This window comes from Mytilus edulis, chromosome 7 (genome assembly GCF_963676685.1).
Source record: "Mytilus edulis chromosome 7, xbMytEdul2.2, whole genome shotgun sequence".
NCBI lineage: Eukaryota > Metazoa > Mollusca > Bivalvia > Mytilida > Mytilidae > Mytilus > Mytilus edulis.
Window position 1 is genome coordinate 27,761,901 of NC_092350.1, and position 21,156 is coordinate 27,783,056.

The 21,156-nt window shown below is 30.6% G+C and overlaps 1 protein-coding gene across 1 annotated transcript in view; it reads left to right on the forward strand.

Annotated features, from left to right (window-relative positions):
• The first annotated feature begins 9,808 nt into the window (after nt 1–9,808).
• Nucleotides 9,809–21,156, forward strand: part of LOC139481174 (neuropeptide S receptor-like) — a 55,948-nt gene continuing 44,600 nt past the window's right edge. The window contains exon 1 of the mRNA XM_071264328.1: nt 9,809–9,854. Within this exon, the coding sequence (XP_071120429.1) occupies nt 9,829–9,854 (26 nt within the window). The 5' untranslated portion in view covers nt 9,809–9,828. The remainder of the gene's footprint in view (nt 9,855–21,156) is intronic.

Here is a 21,156-nt window from a genome sequence, read left to right on the forward strand (position 1 = left end):
CGAATGGGCTCCAGAGAGAAACTCCGGCGACAGGATTAAAGTTATCTGCTATGCAGCGTTACCAATCATAAGTTTCGACATCCAGTTAATATACAGACACATCTATTAGGTCAATAGATTTGTGTTGGTTATTGTAAACATATGTACTAGCTCATATGTGTTTTATGTAAGACAATAATATTAGTTACATAGTGTGCTAGTGACCTAATACGGTATATATTGGGTCAGTAAATTCCATATGGGGTGAGAGCGAAGCTCGAATCCCCATATGGAATTTACTGACCCCATATATACCGTATTACGTCACTAGCACACTATGTAACGAATTTATCTTACCGACTATCTTAACGTGTGAAATTAAGCCTAGTGATTCTCAAAATGAGCAGGTCTTCAATACTGTTAGCACTAAGAAAATACTTCCATTGATCCTACAAAAACAGATGCCAACAATAACGACTTGTAAGGTTTAAATGTGTTTTATGAATTTATTTCAATCTTTATCATCAATTTCTTCGTCTGTTGGAACTTTTAAGATTTTTTCTCAGTACCGTTTTGTTTTTTATAAAGGGACATAACACCATTACTAACCGTGTATGAAATAAGCCCCGCCCTCTTCTTACCTAATAAGGAATATAAAGGGACGTAACTCCACTACTAACCGTGTATGAGATAAGCCCCGCCTCCCTACTAACCTAATATCAAATATACACGGTTTGCACGCGGACGCTTTTAACCAATCATATTTCTGGAAATGTATAGGAGGTAAGATAATACTTATTCTGTGTATAGCTTACTAAAAAATGTATAGCGCTACTTTTTTAATTAATCAAACAATTCCGAAGAACTTAAATGTTAAATCAGTGCATTAATCATAAAACATAGCATAAGGTGGCACGGTAGTATTTGCATTTCAGAATTTAGGTTGCTCTTTTGTGTACCCTACTTAGGTAAATGTATCTAAACAGTGTGATTGGACAAAAAATAAAGTATCAACTGAACATACTTTCCCAAACTGAGGGATGAATCAGGTGTAGAAAAATATGAAATAATTTTACATACAGATGAAAATGAATTTTTGAGAATTTTTTTTAATTTTGTATTCACTGCACCGTAAAAAACCTAAAAGTACTAGTGGCCTTAGGTTTTTAAAAATAGCAAAAAAAGTAAACGGTCATGATACATATTCAAATTCATTTCTGAATAGTAAAATGAAAGTACTTCAGTTAACTGTGAATGTAGAATTTTTTGCAGTGTTAGAAAGTTGTGAAAATTCTAAAAAGGTTATCATTATCCCTTATGGGCCAGGAAATACTATTGTGCTACCATAAATAAGTTCGATAAAGAAACCTTCGTCTAAAAATAGAATACATTCCCAGTCAATATAATATCACAGTTTGATATCCGTAGCATTAAGTGGATATACCATTAATTATTGCTACAACATTTCCAATAACAAAAGTATAATCCCTTACCTTCAATTATTAATATTTTTTAATCAAATACGTGACGTCTCCTGTTTGCATCAACGCCCCTAACAAAAATATCTTAAATGTATCGAACATGGAAGAAATGGCTCTTGTGATATTAAAGATTTGTTATTTGATTATTAAATCATTTTATAATCGATATCATGTGGTTTTCAATTTACCATAATTAACAACTAATTTAGCAGCTTTTTGAATTATTTCTATCTTCATAATCAGCAAGCTTACATGATTGTATCTTATTCTTAAATATTTAATTTAGAAAATAAACTAAGAATATTAAAATAGTTTGTTTTTAATTATATATCCATTTGATATGCAAAATCCATGTTTGAATGTATTTTGGAGATTGATACTTTTCTGAATATCGATGAGGTCTGAGATGCAAATTGAATGTAATGAAACTTCGTATTTAGTTCAGTTGATCAGGTATACCAATTGATCTTTCTCAATATATATTTCGAGGAATAGTATTGTTTAAGAGCAACTGCGTGTTGACCCTGTATATTTCATTTGGGATTAATATATTAGTAGACGTGTTTATTTTCAATACACGGTTAGTAGTTGTGTTACCTCTGAATATAAAAACAAGAATCTTAAAGGATTAAACAAACGACGAAATTAATTATGAACGATGGAAAAAATTCATACAACACATTAAAAGCTCACAAATTGTTAGTAGATGTAAGAAGATGTGGTATAAGTGTCAATGAGACAACTTCTTGTTGTTGGCATTTGTATGAGTGCCAATGAAACAACTTGTTGTTGTTGGCATTTGTATGAGTGCCAATGAGACAACTTGTTGTTGTTGGCATTTGTATGAGTGCCAATGAGACAACTTGTTGTTGTTGGCATTTTTATGAGTGCCAATGAGACAACTTGTTGGCATTTGTTTTTGTACAGATCAATGTAAGTAGGTCCTTAATATTGAAGACTTGATCACTTTTATAGGCCACTAGTCTAAATTCCACATGCTGGGATAGTTGGTAAGATAAATTCGTTACAAATGTGAGACATGTCTTACCTGTCTGTTTTGTATCAGTTTACTGTAAGGTATTCTGAAGGATTGTGTATCTTTACACTCAATACTCGGATGAGTTGACGCTGAATAAATTATGCAAAACATTTTCGAAAAACCTCATATTATTATAGACATTGAACACATGTGCATTCTGTTTCTGGTTAACACTCTGCATTTCGATTAAAACTACTGTCGGCAGAGGCGAACCTAGTTAATGATCAAAATTCTGCATCTGAGCTTATTGCAAAATTAAAACCATCACAATTCATATACCTAGTTAAATTTTCTAACTTTAACTATCATAATTTATAATGAAAACCAATCCGTTCCAGCAAGATGTTTCGAATATAATTCAATCCAGCAAGGTGCAGCTAATATATATTTTTTGACTTCGTAGAACCAATTTGATGATAAACATATTTTGTCTTTTCTGTAACTACTTGTCCAATATGTATTGTACTTTTTTAGTTCTATCCCAATTGAATAACTACATGTACTTTTTAATACTAATTTTTAATTGACATAAGGACAACTAATATATCAAGATACAAACTTATACATAAGAATCAATCATTTTCCTTAGTCAACGTACAATTCATAACATTTAAATATGTGACTGAACATCAAACTTACAGTATCTTGACGTTTGTTGAAATAAATAGTATAATAAAAATAAAAACAGTTGTTCTTTATTTTTTAGCCGCAGACCACAGACGATTTCCTTTGTTCGTTGTCTGTATATTTGTTAGGGCATTTCTTCTTAATCATTCATTTTGCATTTTTTTTTGTTGCAAATCAAAGTTAATAAGCTTTTAGAAATCTTTTTATATTATGAAATTATGACATAAAATGAGAGGAAAACATGTGAAAACAACAGATGGTTAACAGGATGGATTGAAAAAAACGTATGTTGGAAAATAACCCTTCCCAATTTATGTCACACTCAAATATATTTTGTAAAAAAAAATGTAATTACTTTAAAATTTCCCTTTACAGAGAAATCTCAGTCAAAATCGCTGCGTTCTTGCGCCAAGTGACAACTTAAATGTCATAAATCAGTGCCGACTTGATCATACTTCCGTTATCAAAAAAATAATAAAAAGTCTACCACGATCATATTGATAAAACAGTGACCGGCATAAATCTTATATGAGTTTTGATTTAAATATTAAGTTAACAGCACAACACGTTAAAGGAAGGCGTAACATTCAATCTGAATATCATAATTTTCACCGGCTAAATTTGTAAATGACTTATGTCAAACATGCATAACAAGTACTAAAAGTTGTTCCCTTTGAACATGTTCATATTTCTAGAAAATCATCTTACGTTCTTCCGTGTTAGATCTGTTTTTTTTTTATGAAACCAGTGGATGTCGATGAGAACGGACGTGAAAGTTTTGCAGAGAGAATCCATCAACATCATCCAAATTAGTTTTCTAAATTGATTTCTTGGATGCATGTCATCATCCATAGATTATATACTTTTAATTTCGATCATTATTTCCTTGTATAAAAAAACCTCTGCAGATATTTTCAGGTTTGTTTGAGACATGTGCTCTGAACATATGGGATCCATTTGTAGTTTCCATTGAAAACTATCAGACCATTAATCATTTGAAGTCTGAGAGTTCTTGTTGTTCTTCTAATGCATCGGTAGTTTCTTTCCGAGATCCTTTTCAGTAGGATTTTCGGCTTTCCTCTACCATCGATACAGCAGCGCATTTGGTAGTGTCGGTTTTAATAGATTTTGTTCTAGCTAATTCCTCGTTAATACCGTAGACGTATTATGCCAAGTCATTTGTGGGGCATCCGGGATGACATCCCTTTTATTTAAAACACACAGATATTTAAAAAAAAAAAGGATGTTTGATACCTGACACAGAAGAAATACACTTGTTACTGTTATGTACTTTTTATACTTTGAGGACTTAGCGAATCAGGTGAATGTGAATTGGTATGTTTTATTTTATTGTATTGTATTATGTTTGGGGTAGATTAACTTTCTGGTTATAAGACCCGTCACGGCCTGGCTGGGACATTTGGTAGGCAAATGCTCACATTAATGTGTACCGATACAGGCTCCAAATGTCCTCCTTTATACGCCATAACTCATAATGGTAATCCTTTTGAAAGGACGCTCATACGGAGACAAGAACAAGAACAGTCACCAATTCATTTGGTAAGAAAGGAAATTTTTATATTGAAACATATCGAAATACATGCATATGGTTGTTGACAGTACCATTGCAATTTAAAACTATTTAATAAAGTAAAATTTGAAAACAAATTCCGAACTGCGATTAAAATTTCAAAACGGAAAATCCCTTATCAAATGGCAAACTTAAAAGCTACTTACACATACAATAAATGAATAACAACTGTATATTTTTAGAAATTATCTCGTTGCCATTTATTTAAAACTAACATACACTACTTTTCGATGTTTGACTCTCATGATAGAAAGCTGCAGTATTGTTTGTTTTCGTAAAGATGTATATGTGTATCTCAATACATTTAATATAAAATAATCTGCAAGTAAGTAAATCAGTTGCATATTAGAATCAATGCATTTAGTTCAATTCGACTGTGATTCAATGTACATAGAAAGAACTGTTTGATAACTTGGTCTTTGTTTATGTCAAAAAAAAGGGAAATAGCAAAAATACTGAACTGCGTGGAATATTCAAAACATAAAGTCCGTGGTCATATCGCAAAATCAAACGCTCAAATACACAAACAAATGGATAATAACTGTCATATTCCTAAATTGATCCAACGCCTTTCAAACTTTGTCTAATTATCAATTCGTACTTTATTTGTTTTTAAGACACTTGTTTCGATTCGAGAATCACCGATGACTCTTTTGTACACATACTTGCGTTTGGCGCACATAATTTAAACCATGGTATCTTTGGTGATACATTTCGGGCATCTGTTTTTTAATCTATTTAACAAAAATTTAAACAGACATTTTGTGAAAGATTATCGCTTTGATGGGTAAATGAAATTTATTGTTTCGTGTTCCACATTTATTGTACAATAACGTGGCTTGTTGTAAACTGTTTATTTTCTTAAAAACAATGACGAAAGAGGTAACTAAAAATATGTAAGCCAGTACTTTAATAAGTCAAAACTCAACGCCATGACCAGATAAGATTGTTTTTAAATGTGGAATTACTACGGTTTTACCCACCATTTTTCTCTAAAAATGTCCTGTATCAAGTCAGAGATATGACAGTTGTTATCAAATAGGTGATTCATATGTATGTTTGCGTTTGTTTTTATTGATGTTCAATGTTTCTGTTGTTCAGTTGTTTTTCTCTTATAGTTATATATGTTTTTCGTTAATTTTAGTTTGTCACCCAGATTTGTTTTCTCTTAATAGATTTGTGACTTTTAAACAGCGGCACACAACTGTTTCCTTTATTAACTCAACGTACATTTTTCATTGTAATTGTACAGTTAACAAAGTACATGTTTTTGTTTGCAACTGCAAACAATAATGCATTACTACAGATCAACAATTCTTTCACAGCACAAATATGTATTAGATTTATGATTACTATGTCAACTTATGGGAATTTTTCTCAAATAGTACATGTATAAAGAATTTTATCATCTTTTGTTGTTGACAATATGACATTTAGGTAATGTGTTCTTATGTAGCCCAGAGCATTTGAAACGAGATTAGGGAATTTCAAACAAATTTATTATGTTTGGCTGATGACATTCTGGTCCTCAATCTTTGAGTTTGAATTAGAAATTCAATATTTACTGAATTAAAATATTCACCATTAATTCTTGTATTTTATAACTCATATACATGTAATGCAAATCATTCGCACCGTATTTATTCATTCCGATTTCAATATTATGTATTTTAAACAATATAATATAAATCCATTAATATTTTTTTGGGAATACTCATCAAAAGCAGGTGATAATTTTTTAACATTGTTTTATTTATGTCATAAAAAAGCCAGCTACATGTATCACATCATCATATAATAAACTTTCATCTGCGGCATTGTTAGTACATATAAAAAACATGTGAGATTACTAAATTGAGGTGCTTTAATACACCATTACCACATCAGTAAATGCGTTTTCTAATAGTTTTATTAATCAGTAATTGTGAGGAGTCTTTGATACCTTGTAGTTTGTGATTGGTATTAGTTGTACCAGGGCTTATTTTGTCTATTTTATCGATAATATCGAGGTAGGTAAGAGCCTTTTGTGTACGGATGTTACTGTTTGTTTCACTTTATGTCTCTTTTTTTTTCGCTGATCACAATTAAACGAACATGATTCATAGCCAAACAATACTCCATTTTATGAGCTTGATATTTTCCAGAACCTCGTCAATGTTTGTTCTTAATTACATCTTTCGATTATGAGTACTTCTGAGAATTTAGTGGTGGTGTCGTATAAATTATTATATGTTAATGTATTCACAATAGCTGAAGACTTATGTGTATCGCTAGATATCAGATAGTTTTTGCTCGTGTCATTTGTTTGTGATTTGGGTAACATTGGGGAACATCTATCATCATAATGCTTTACTTCTACTCTATTTTACTTCTAACATGATTCCAGTTCTGGTCTTGCCTAGATAAGTGAATGTTGTCTTACACAAACATATCATAAACTCGGTCAAAATAAACGTGAGAAAATATCCTGCATTTTGTTTTCATTTAAATGTTTGGGGATAATTGATCTTGATTTATGACCAAGAGATGCATTCATGTTGTATAAATACGTATTTAATACAGCTTTCATCGTTAGATACCAGCAAAGTTGTCTGATCTGTAATTAGATACACATGCATTTTCGTTTTTCGAAGCATTAACTGTTTCATTGAATTAAAATAAGATAAGAAAATATCATCAAAGACTCTGGGCTTATAGTTGAGTATCCAAGGCGTGTTAAGTCTAAATTAGATTCAGCAGTATCACTGGAAAGAAACCCGTATACAATAGTGTTGTAGACATTGCTGTCTCTATATAATCTGTTTCAACTCTTCAAAGATATATCGTCAAAGATATCCTAAATCCTAGGCTTTATACATTATGTTTCTTTTATTCATGTTAAGGACATTAAATTGAAATGTTAAGAAAGCGGTAAACACTCATGAAATTTAGTCAGTAGTTCTGTGCCGATATATCATTGATATGATTATAATTTGAAATCATCTGTTTACAAAACGTTGTACTTTTCGAAATACTGCGAATTATCTACACAAAGTATACATTATCTTACATGCATGTTCATGGCAAACATTTTGGAACTTTTGGTCCTCAAAGCTCTTTAACTACTTATTTCCTTTGTCAATTCTTTTTTTATTTCATCGTCTGGCGTACAACATTTTGATCTTGGTATCTAAGATGACTTTATGTATTAAACTTATTACATTTAAATAATTACATTAGATGTATGTTTCATTATAATACTTTATTCTGATTAGCTAACAGCACATCACGTGTTATTCCGTAAGCAATTGTATCACTCAATAAAACTTTTCATTCATGATAGCACGTGGTCCCACAATAAAGTGCACAGGTGAATTAAATAAAAACAATATAAAATTCGTTTTTTCTTGATCATAGCTAAAAAAATGTAATTATAAGTATTGAATGCTTCTTTTTGTAACTTTATAGGGTTGTAAAAGCGTTGACCATGCGTACATTTTTAGAATGAAGCGCTTCCGCGCTTCATACAAAATGTACTTCGGTCAACGCTTTTACACCCCAATAAATTTACAAAAAGAAGCATTCAATTCCTAATTACACTTTTATTCACACCATTCAAAGTTTCAACCTAATGATAATTAATAATCAATCAGTTTATATTTTTTCAATACTCAATATACACATAAACCTGTGTACCAAGAGTACATGATTGCGTCTTACTCAGGAAGATATTGAAAAAAATGCGACTCATCTTTTCAATTTTGCTCCTCGGTTAAAGACTGATATTTGCCTTGAATGAAACAAAATTGCTTCAAAAACTGCCTCAGCCACTATAACTTGAAATCCAGAAAAATACATATTTCAGACACCAGAACTTTAATTATGCTGTATACCATCCATTTTGTAGAGTTGCAAACGTTTAAGTTAAAAATAAAGCATAATCATATACAGGAATTGTTTAGCTTTTAATTCAGTGAAGAAGCAAACAAATCATTTGCAACATTAACAAATGAATGGAAAAGATACCTTTCTACCTTTAAATTGCAATTGCATAATCAGAACAGTTGATTTTGAAATTCACGGCAGAGTCTGTCTAGTTTACTCCTACCTGTATGTTTAATATGTAATTTTTACTATTTCCAAAATTTGGTAGATACACTTTTGGGAAGAACTTCGATGAATAATACGCATAGTACACGCCTGAATTCCTTTTATTTACACACCTGTTGGACGGAAATGTTCAAACAAATGAATCTGAACAACTGTGTCATTTCAAGTATAGCAGATTTTAATTTTAGATGTAGTTATTCATGCTATACTTGCAACATATTTACGTACTTGTTTTACCAACTGATTAATTCTACAACATTCTTAACCTCATTATAATTTCAGTTAAATAAAGTTATATATTTATTATTATTATATTATGAAAATTAATATATTTTTTTTTAAATGATCGTTTAAATGTGAATGTAGTGCCCGAGTTATTGAAGGTATTGGTTCATTCCAACGATGATGGAAGTGTAAAACGCCATTAAATGGCTTTGCAGCCTTCTCACGGTCTGTATGTTTCTCTAACATTGACAATAACGTCAATTTATCTGCATCTGTTTTATTGTGGACGTTTAAGTTTTTCAACTTACTAATTAGTGGGCAAATTCATCTTCTTACGTCGTTATAAGCACAACACTACCACAAAGAAATGTCTGAGCCAATTATATTTTGACGTACTGTCGATCATATTAGGAACACAATAAGTCTTTTCCACTTGTAAGGTTCAATCTAATACCAAGATGTTTCCGTTATAAAACATCTTCAAATCTTACCATTGTCAAAGACATTAATTTGATATTTGCAAAGCTGTCATCTTTGTTGACCTAAAATCTATTGACATTGTTCCTATTGGTAATTGTCTACTTAACGTCACTTACACAGATATTTGAATATAAATTCTGTTTTATAAGATTAATACAGTTGTCACTCATACATAAAGTCGATCTCTAAGCAAGTCTGCTGAAGTTTGCATTATGACCAATGATTAAGAAGTGAAAACTGCTACGTGTTGATTAGTCGATACTTTTGTTGCCGTAGAAAGAGTAATTTACGTTTTGATATTTTATGAACGGGAACTGATGATACTACACAATTTTGAAGCAAGGTAAATATGTTTTTGTATTTTTGACCCACTTCCCTTATAAAATGGTATTTTATTTGTCAACGCCATTATAAGATTTGATTATACGAACTAAATGTATTATAATCTTAAAATTTAAAAGAAAAATTAAAGCAAAATTGTCTTATAAAACTTTGTTTATATAAATATCATTTAGCACCTCTAAGACCTTTTATTAGAACGATAGATTGTCTACAAACTATTCTTCAATAATAATGTCATTGTTCTTGAAATATATGTATTACTTGTATCATTGTATAAAAAAAAAACATATCTTCTTTCGTCTCGGATGCATTTGTTGACATTCGAAAAAGAGGACAAATCTTTAGGTTGCAAGGATTAAGCTAGACTTTCTTAATGATTCCTACTGTTAATAAACTTGTTTTGATAAGTTAACAGTTCAACGTATTGTATTCCGATTGATGCTTTTCAAGACACTATTTTCGAGTATGGTCTTGATAAACGACGATAGTCAATCGGAAGAGGACGATTAATGGCTGCCTTTTGTTAAGAAAGAACCGTATCTCCTGTATGTAATTGACACCTTTGTAGTTTTCGAAAAAGAGCAGGATAATGCCATAACAAGGCAACATTTACACCCGCGAAGTGGAAAGGGATTAATATAAATTGGAATAACTTGATTCTCAATCCACCATAAAAAAATGTGTTTAAACTTATATTTGTCACCGACTTTATATGGATAGATAACAGGGAATCGAAAGTTACAAAAAGGAACATTCAAACTCATAAGTCAAAACTAGACTGGCAATGCCATGACAAAAACAACAAAAAAAATATACAAAACCTAAATACATAAAGACTGAGCAATACGATCACGCCAAACATAGGTTGTATCCATCTTGTATAAATAGTTAATGTTTATGAGGAAGCACTAGTCTCATGTCCGCACTTCATGTATGGTAGATGCACACAGGTATTCCATACCTCATTTAGAACATTTATAGGTCTCTTTATGCATTTAATTTGTATTTATGTAATATATGATATTAATTAATTTTTTAACATTATTTTTCTAACTAGTCAACAAGTTTAAACCTATCTAATTTGTCAAACTGATTCATTTATAGTCTTTTTTTTTCAATTTAATGTTTAAAACCAACAAGATTCAAGTATTTAGTGAATACTGAAACAATGCCGAAATGTAAAGGTTTTAACCACTCTGTCTCAGTATAATGCTTATGATGTCATGTCAGCGTATGACGACTGTCTTCGCTGAACAAGAAAATCATTTTCACATTATATTACATGTTTTCACGAAAATTTTATATGTTAATGGCTTCAAATGACATTTGGTCATATGTAAGGACCACCATACATTTGTAAGTATGTGTATCTGACCATAAACATCAAAGGAGTAGATAGCGTAAAGCCTTTGAGTTTGTCACGTATGTTGCAAAAAAAGTAATATTATGTAAGCTCTTTAAAATTGAGTTGATATATTTGAAATGCATGTATAATCTTGACACTTTAGTTCATCAAGGTCACTTGTAATGTCACCATAACGTCATGAATATGTCAAACTGACGCATTGGTCATTTCTGGAATACTTTATGACTGTTATCTTAATTATTCCACATTTTTCGTATTTAAAGTTCTTATTCTAGACGTATATTTATTTATATATATCATTCTAGCCCAAAGTGCCACATCGATATCACAAAACAACTAAACGGAACCAATATAAAACTAATCAATACTATCGAGATGGCGTAAATAACAAATGAATCTAACTTTACACAGTGAAGAAAGGCAAATACGACATGAAATAAGCATTCAATTAGAACATTGGTTTATAAGCCGTCATACGCACCACAAAATCACTTTCAACATTCAAAAATGTTTTATTGTCTTTTGTTTTTAATTCGTCCGTATCTTATCAACGAAAAAGTTATGTCAAGAAAACTAATAAAAACGCCAAAGACATCTAAAAGCAAGTGATTGGAAAATTGTATATGAAATATATTTCTTAAGACCAGTATGAAATAGTATGACCTTATCAACTATGAGCGAAACGACTGTTGCCGGAACGCCTGCTTCAGAAGCGTATTATAGTCTAAATATTTGTTGGTCTGGGCCTTAAAAGAGGGAAGCATTATATCAAATGGATTTTTCTTATTGGTCAATGAGAAACTAACAACCACTAAAACAACACAAATCATAGACAACGTAAAACTCAGCTTGTTGTACTGTACACCCTCGTTGTAGTCATCTCCTAAATTGTGTCTTTGTGTTCTATTTTCTAGACATTTTTTTTTTTAATCGATCATATAAAATGGCGGTTTTCGTATCTATAAGAGATAGGGTTCCATTTTGAATGTGAATCTTCTTCATAACAACTACTTGAAAATGTTGAATTCATTAAAAAAAAATGAATTGTCGATGTTTATAAACAAATCCTCGTGTTAAGGGTTGGTCTTCTAAGCATTAAACGTATTTATATTCAAGTAAATGAAATCGAATTATACTCATTATGCTAAAATCTAGGATAAATCTACATAAGATAGGTGGCAGATACCAAGATTAGAAGCGACATGGAATCATTATATAAAAAACGAATAAGTAAGATCAGAAAAACAATTCAATATACAGAGATAGAAAACTAAAGACTGGGTGACACATACCTTAGTATAACTTCGTAGGTACATTTTTAGATTATAATATTTTAAATTTTGATTACCTTAGCTTTTACTTTAAGTTTTAATTTAAGTTATATGCAGAAACAAATAGCAAACATTTGATAACCTCACATAATATAAAATTGAAGGACAAACGAGCGTCCAAGTTTAAACACGTTAACCCGATAAGTTTAACTCGTAATCACTTAGTAAAAGATAAAGTCCTGATTCATTCACTCAATTCATACTAATAGTGTGACCTATTCTAAAATAAAATACATGATAATGTGTGCTAAATCTACAAATATTTAACTTTTTAATGTCAAAATACATACCAGTTCAATTTAAGAACTATGTTCTGATGCAGTAGATAACTATTTACATGTATATTGTGTTCATCATTAGACAAATGGAGGTTTTCAAAATCACATGAAAAATTATACATTTGGTATTTTGGGTGAGTTTTGGTCATAATAAAATAAAATATAAAACCTCATAACTTAATACACTTTACATGATAAAGTCTGTGTTATAAAAGCACATTGTATGCTTAGATTTACAAATTTTACTCAGCTATTTAAATGTGTCCGCAATTGTACCTGTCAAATTCTTTGGATTGTGTTCATGCAAGTTAAATGATAGACCCAGTTGGTTTAAAGTACGTCTTCTGAGTATAACACAATTGATGAAAGGATGTTATATATATCAGGCACGAACTAGTGCACTTACTTTTGAGGTGTTTTGCTCAAGGTTATGAAGCAGCAAATTATCCCTAATCGACTTCTGATTTGCTATTAGATTTTATATAGCTTAAGGCTATACATTTAATCAGATAAATGCCTCGGAAAAATCTTCAATTGAACATTTGTCCATAACTTACGATGAAAATATAAAACGTTGGATCTAGTTAGGTTTAATTGACAATTTTTGTAAATTATAGGAAATACGACGAAATAATTTGAACTAATTTAAGAGCCACTGGCAGTTTAAGTTATATTTTGTTGTTGCTATATTTCATCTAAATAATGAATTTAAACACAAGTAAGACATTTCATTTTGGAAGTCACGTAAATTATGAAGTAGGTTAATTTATGTTTTGTAATTTAAAGTAACAAGAAATTTTTAGTACATCAACTTCAAATGTTGAATCATTGTTTGAAGGTCTAATACTATTAGCCAGATTTTAAACTCTCTCAAACTCCATACAAGACAATAGCAAGAAGAGAGGGACGAAAGATATCAGTCAAACTCATAGATAGAAAATAAACTGACAACGCCATGGCTAAAAATAAAAAGACAAACAAACTAATAATAGTACAGAAGACACAACATAGAAAACTAACGACTAAGCAACACGAACCCCGACAAAAACTGGAGGTGATCATATGTGCTTCGGAAGGGTAAGCAGATTCTGCTCCATATGTGGCACCCGTCGTGTTGCTTGTTACAAACTGAAATTAGACTGTAATACTCTCAACCAACTATTGTCTTCCAACGATTGTTTTACCAACAGTTGGATTGTAAAATTAGTCCTATCAAAAAAAGAATCAATATTTTAAAATTATAACTTCTTTTATATAAGTTGTTACGAATATCTCAAAGTACTATCAATTCCCATATGAATATATTGAGAAAGTCGCGACACATAAATCTTTGCAAAGAATGTTAGAATAAAGAAAAAAGTATAAATGCAATAATTTGGTTAACATAATCACTTTTCTATGATTTGAACTGTAATTCTCACAAAACGATTTTAGTATTGAAATCATTGAAGAAATAATGAATACCAGTTTCTCACATGAACATCTCTGTTGATAGTATTTCATTGCATTGTGATTTATTGTTACTACTTAATTCAACGGTTTAGTTTGGTGTGATGTAACAACTTATTCCAATAATTTCATTTTATTGGTCTTTATTTCTTCCTGATACCAAAAATTAATGTAACAACTGAGCGCTTTTGCTTTACGGATTTATAAATGTTATTTTTTTTTTATTGAACATTTGTTTAATAAATTTTTCTAGTTTGATAAACCAGTTTCAATAGAGATTATTGATAATTTCTGAAATTCTATCATTGGTTTTAAATCGATGAGCCAACATATTTTTGTCAGCAATTTATTACTACGAATTCCGCAAGTAAAAAAAACGGAATTTGAAACTTGGGTCTCCTCTTATATGAATACGTAAAAATGGAAATTGCAAAACAATAATTGCAAATTCCACTTGAAAAAGAATCAATATCTTAAAATTATATCTTCTTTATAAATTTATTGAGAAAGTCGCAAAACATAAATCTTTGCAAAGAACGTTAAAATAAAGAATGTGATGTATGGTTACTTCTTTATTCAACGGTTTATTATGGTGTGATGTAACAACTTGTGCCAATAAATTCATTTTATTTGTCTTTACTTCTGCCTGATACCAAAAATTAATTTAACAACTTAGCGGTATTTTTTTATGGATTTATAAATGTGATTATTTTTATGGCACATTTGTTTAATTAATTTTTCTAGTTTGATTAACCAGTTTCAATAGAGATTATTGATAATTTCTGATTTTCTATTTTCGGTCTAATTTGATGAGCCAACGTATTTTTGTCAGCAATTTATTACTACGAATTCCGTAGAAAAAAACGGATTTTGAAACTTGGGTTTCCTCTTATGTGAATACATAAAAAAAGGAAATTGCAAAACAGTAATTGCAAAGTACTCTTGACAGGGTTATACGCTAAAAAGTATTATAGAAAATAAAGTTGTTTACAGCATAACAAGTCCGAAATAGTCAATTGAGGTGTATAGTAAAGCGGAAAAGTGTTTAGGTACAATGGTAATTGTGTTCTTATGGGAAGAAAAAGGCGATAGACTCTAATTTAACCGAACTGTTACGAGCTTCATTAACAGTACATCAATCAATGTGTTCACTGAATTGAAAATGTACAACATGATATCAATCCCTCCGTGTGTCATTTTGCGATTTAGTTTAACTTTAAAAAGACCTTTTCAACATCTCTCGACACCTACAGTTGAGAACGACTACGACAGGTAAAATGTGAAGGGTCGTCTCAAAAATCAAAAATAATTGAGATCATTATTGATTTTATTGCTTTCAATCATTGACAATAATAAAAACTTTCCTACAGAGTCGAAATGACATGGGTTTTTTTAATTTATTATAAAGAAAATGATAGACTTTAAGTCACATTTCATCTTTTAGACGTTTAGCTTCTAGCTGTTCTGATTGAATTTGGAAAACGAAAAGAACAAATCATGTTTTATTGTAGTTGATATTTATTAGACAATGATTATGTCGGTTGACAAGGGTGGCACATGTCTGTTAGTTTTGGCCTTGAATGCCTCCACAATGTACTCAATACTTTGTATCATTCCAATTCATCAATTTGGTGTTCCACTTGGATTCTGTATATACCAATCACTGCTTAAATGTAACATTAAAACGAGGGGTCAATTATATTTTTTTTCAAAATTCATGAAGGAAAAACCTTACCTCGAACAAGATATCTTGAAGCGGAGAAGACCGTCGTTGATAAAAAAAAAAACAAAAAAAAAACAACAACAAAAAGACGTGATATTTTCCTTTGACCTAAAAAATCAATATGTAATTATGTAGAAATTGAATATGCACATCAACTAAGGTGAAGATCGGTGGAAAAACACAACGTTGGTCGTGTTCACAAGTGTGATACAGACGGACGGTCCAGTATTCTATTTCATTTTTGAAAAAAATCATAAAAGCTTTTACACCAACAAATTAAATCGTTATTGGCATGCGGCAAATATTTGGCGAAAGACTCACATAATCACAAAAGTGAAGAGCAAATGGGTTAGGATTCTGAATGATTGGAATATTTGTTTAATCAATTTAACATGAAATGTCGTGCAGATACATACGAAATAAGAATATTATATGACAGCGACATATGTATGGTGGACGGATGCGGACGTTTCCCCTTTTTGTGTTTTCGGGGAAATCGAGAAATCGAGAAAGCGAAATCGAGAAATTGAGAAATCGGGAAATCGAGAAATCAAGAAATTGGGAAATCGAGAAATAGAGAAAGCAAAAACGCAAAATCGAGAATTAATTTCGCGTTTTCGCGTTTTCGTGTTTTCTCTTACGTGTTTTGGCGTTTTTGCTTTCTTGATTTCTCAATTTCTCGATTTCCCGATCTCATCTATTTCCCAATTTCTCGATTTCCATATATCTCGATTTCCCGATTTCCCGATTTCTTAATTTCTCGATTTTGCTTTCTCGAATTTTCGAATTCCCAATTTCGCGTTTGCAAAATGAAAGGAGAAGTTACGAAAACACGAAAAGGCGAAATAAATGGCCGCATCCGGCCACCATACATATATTTATTTATTTATTTGGTTGATATATATTCTTAAACTATATAGTCAAAACAGTATAAAACCGCCAATCCCATATGTTACGTAATGATAATCATGATGGTTTTTTGTCTTTGAGACGACCCATCCATTTTACCTGTAAACTGTAGGTGTCATTAGTCGGTGTCGAGAGATGTTGGAAAGGTCTAATAGCACTACAACATTCGTGAATGTATAACATTTAAACTATTCGATACAAAACATAAATGTACATCTTTTACAGTTTGTTTTGTGCTATTAGATATGTCAATAATTGTTTTTAGTGTTACAAAATTAGATTGATCATATCGCTCTCATCCAGAATTGATGACCCTTGCATGAAAGATGAATACACCAAAATCTATAACAGTGCTTGGAATAATGTTTTCCGTTAGACCATTCATCTGAAGGTACTTTGTTGCCTTCATTTTTCTCTACAATAACTTTCCAAAACTGATATTTTATAGCACGTCTTTCCGAAAGACAGTTCATCAATTACGCATGAATATTAACTTGATTTAATGGCATTGAACCTGTAATAGGTACGTTCATTTTTGTATGATATAGAAGCAACAGTAATAAAACTATGTTTGAATGGAAATGGGAATATAATATTTCAAGGAATAGTATTGTCTTCTTTAAGTAATTGCAACCACGACTACTGGTTTAATTGTGTCACGCATTTGTTCCAGGAGATATTTTTAGGTCCAATATACGCTTTGCTGTGAATTACTGAAAATCATTTATACATGTAAACGTGATGTCAATTAACTTAATATTTATTAACATTTAAAAAAGTACATAATGGTATGTTACACAATTCAGCTTAACAGTTCGTATTAAATACATAATTGTGTTGGCTTACACCAAACACTTGCTACAGTATCGACAATATAACTGTTTTGCCTATTTTACATTAATTCCAGGATATTTCTATTGATCAGAATTTTAAATGAAAATTCCTTATAAAACACTAACAGTCCTATCAACAGGTGATTTATTATGAATATTAAAACAAGTTTTGGGTTTTCGCAGTGTTGTAGGCTGACATATAGTGGCTTTAGTCCGGTTCATTATGGACACTGTTGGATATTTGTCTCTTTGGAAATCATATCACCACTCCTTTCTTTCTATTAGAAATAATACAAATCGATAATTTAAGTTGTAGTGTTATGATTATCAATTCATACGTTTTAATGACCAAAAATTAATTTAATGTTTACGAGTTATTTTTAATTTAATGTTAACTTATCTCTGAATATTTTTTGGACATAAATCTCTCTAAGTTGAAAACTTAATTTAACAAAATAGTTATTAAAAAGAGGGGAATTTAGGTAAACATACATGGAACTCATTTTAAGCCTATTTCAATAAACCTTGTTAACTTTACACTTTTATTGAAAAACAGAAATAAATACGACAATCCTCTTTATTCCTATATTAATAGTTTATTGTTTCGGAAATCCAGAACACTTCACCATAGCTTTATTTGTCTGGAGAATCCTTATGCACAAGTTTTTGCCATATGTGGAAATGACCAATGTAAGATGAAGACTTGTTTTAGGTTTCGAGAGTTTTAACTGATAAAATTGAAGTGTTTACGTTAAAGATGAGATACTTCATTTATTTTAGGCTAAAGCCAATTTAATTCCTTTATGATTTCATTCATTTCTGTACTTTCATCACAAGTGTTACAAAAATAACCACCAAGACTTGATCTGTCTATTTTGTAAACAATTGATTAAATAATGAAAAAATCTTATACAAATTTATATATATATATATATATATATATATAGTAAAGCTTACTTCAATTGGATTCTCATTTTTTTAAACAAGCATTCTGATGGTTTCTTTAAATGCAAGTACTCTTATGTCGGAATTTGATGTCTATTGTTTTTGTGTTTGATGGGTTTTTTTTCTGTTTCATTCCCATTCCTTATGTTATACTTATTTTATAATTTGTGTTACACGACTGTCTCAGGTTAAGGTTTCCGTACATTATTTGTTTCGAGTGTTTTATAGTCAACATCGCATTGTGGGTTTGTTACTTTACCGGGGTTTATAATAGATCACTACTTCACAATTTTTACTCTAGTTGGTTGTTATTTCATTGGCGATCAAAGTTTAACCATATCTCTCACTTTTATTTGATGTGTTCAAAAATTATCATGAAATCAAATGATTTTATGTACTTTACATTAATTATACATTAAAATATTGAAGGCACAGACGATCGTTGTATAAGTTACAAATTATATATCAACCGAGATTACAATATTTTTAACAAAATGAGTTTGTATATACCAAAGTTCTCCTTTTATGTAATCAACACGCATTACAGAAAGCAGGCAAAAAAAAGGAAATGAGAATATAGAAAAAGGTAATTCCATCCCTTAAATGTAATTACCAAGGAAACATGTACAACATGCTGGCAAGCAAAACAAATACGAATACAGGTTAAACACATACAGGTACAAATACCATAGTATACACATCAACAATAACAGATAATTATAAAGTGCAGATATTTGTGGAAGATGACTTTTTAAAAGATCTTTACCACAGGTACACTTGTGATTAAACTACTCCAGTGTTGTTTTATTTAAAGAAGCATTATGTTTGAAACTTAAAAATAATGAATAATCGATTGTAAAAAACTGAAGAAAAAAAAACCGTTCCCCAAGAGCGATTTGATTTTAGAAGATTTAAGGTTGGTAAGGCTACTTCAAAAACTAGAAGTTTTCCTTTTTCTATAATTTTTATTTATCAATATTAAATTATAGTGACGATTTCACCTTAAACCTGTGTCACACGGTATGCTTTTAACATTCCAATTTTCAACTTTCTAGGTAGTAACATACCCTCTGCCCGTCGTATGACGTTCATGTCTCTTAGTTGATACGTTGAACTCTTAAATATTCAAACTTTACGGTCTTAAGTAATCGGGATCTACCTCTAACAGAAACCTGGTCTGATAGAGAACTAATAAAGTTAACACTTCATAAATTTTAGGATTACCATCATTACGAATTGATTGAAATGGGTCTGTCTCATCTACCAGTTGACACGTTTACGTGGTCGTGCATTACTGGTTACATGATCTATTATACATTTATTAGTTCTGTATTTTCACTGGCGTGACAACGTTAAATTGAGAAAGGAAATGGGGAATGTGTTTCTTTTTGATATATTCGTGTGCTTAGAAGATTGGAAAACTACTGTTGCCTCTAATGTTATTATTCTGTTTCTGCTCTTAAACGTGTTACATGTTGGTTTCCAAAATTATGTTTCGAGTGTACCTAATAAATAAAAATATGTGTCTTGATCAGAGAAACCGGTGTTTTATGAGTTTTACCCCTTGTTTGATGTTTATTTACCTCCAATTAGGTTTAGGGAAATTGTTTACTTATAAGTTTCACCACTCGAACAATACATTGTTAAAATCCAACTTTGATCGAATGTCTCATATGTTGCATTTACGTTTTTGATTATCTACAATTTGACACTTTGTATCAATATGAGTGTTAAATTAAAATTTAGTTTTTTGAAATTTTAAGAATTTTGATATACGTGAATGGATTGTCAGACTTTGTACTTTAAATTTGGTAATACGATAATACAATAGTGATTTCCACTCACTTAAACATTGTTAAACTATAAAAAGTTGTTTTTTGTGTGAGTGTGTATGTTTCTATGTTAATCAATTCAGAAAGACCTTCCGTAACATAAGAGTGCTTAATAGCACTTTGATATACTTATAACACGTCTACTGACTGACTGTACAATAATAATTACATCAGACTAACCATTTCCTTGTTAAATGCATTTAGTCATTCAACTGGAAAAAAATGGACAAAGACAGGGAAAAGACATAATATCAACATCTAACAATAAAATTACTCCTGACAAGAGTGACAAATGACTTTAGCATTGAATCAATAGGATGTTTCAGCGGTTAAATTCTTTTAAGAAAGCATAGGCGGAGATTTTGTAATCCTGAATAAGTATGTTGTGCATATTGGGATTGATCGATCATTCGAAAAATTGTGCAGAAGTGTAAACAAGACTTCTATTACAGTTAAGGTGAATTATGCTTTATATCAAATAATCAGTTTTTTTCTGGTGCTCACTTGCGCCCTCCCCCCAACAAAAAATAATTAGAAATTCAAGATTTAAACAAAAATATATATAACTTTGATTGTAGTTATTTTGATGTAAATATGAAATAAAAACAATCAGAAGACAGCAACAAAATATGCAACT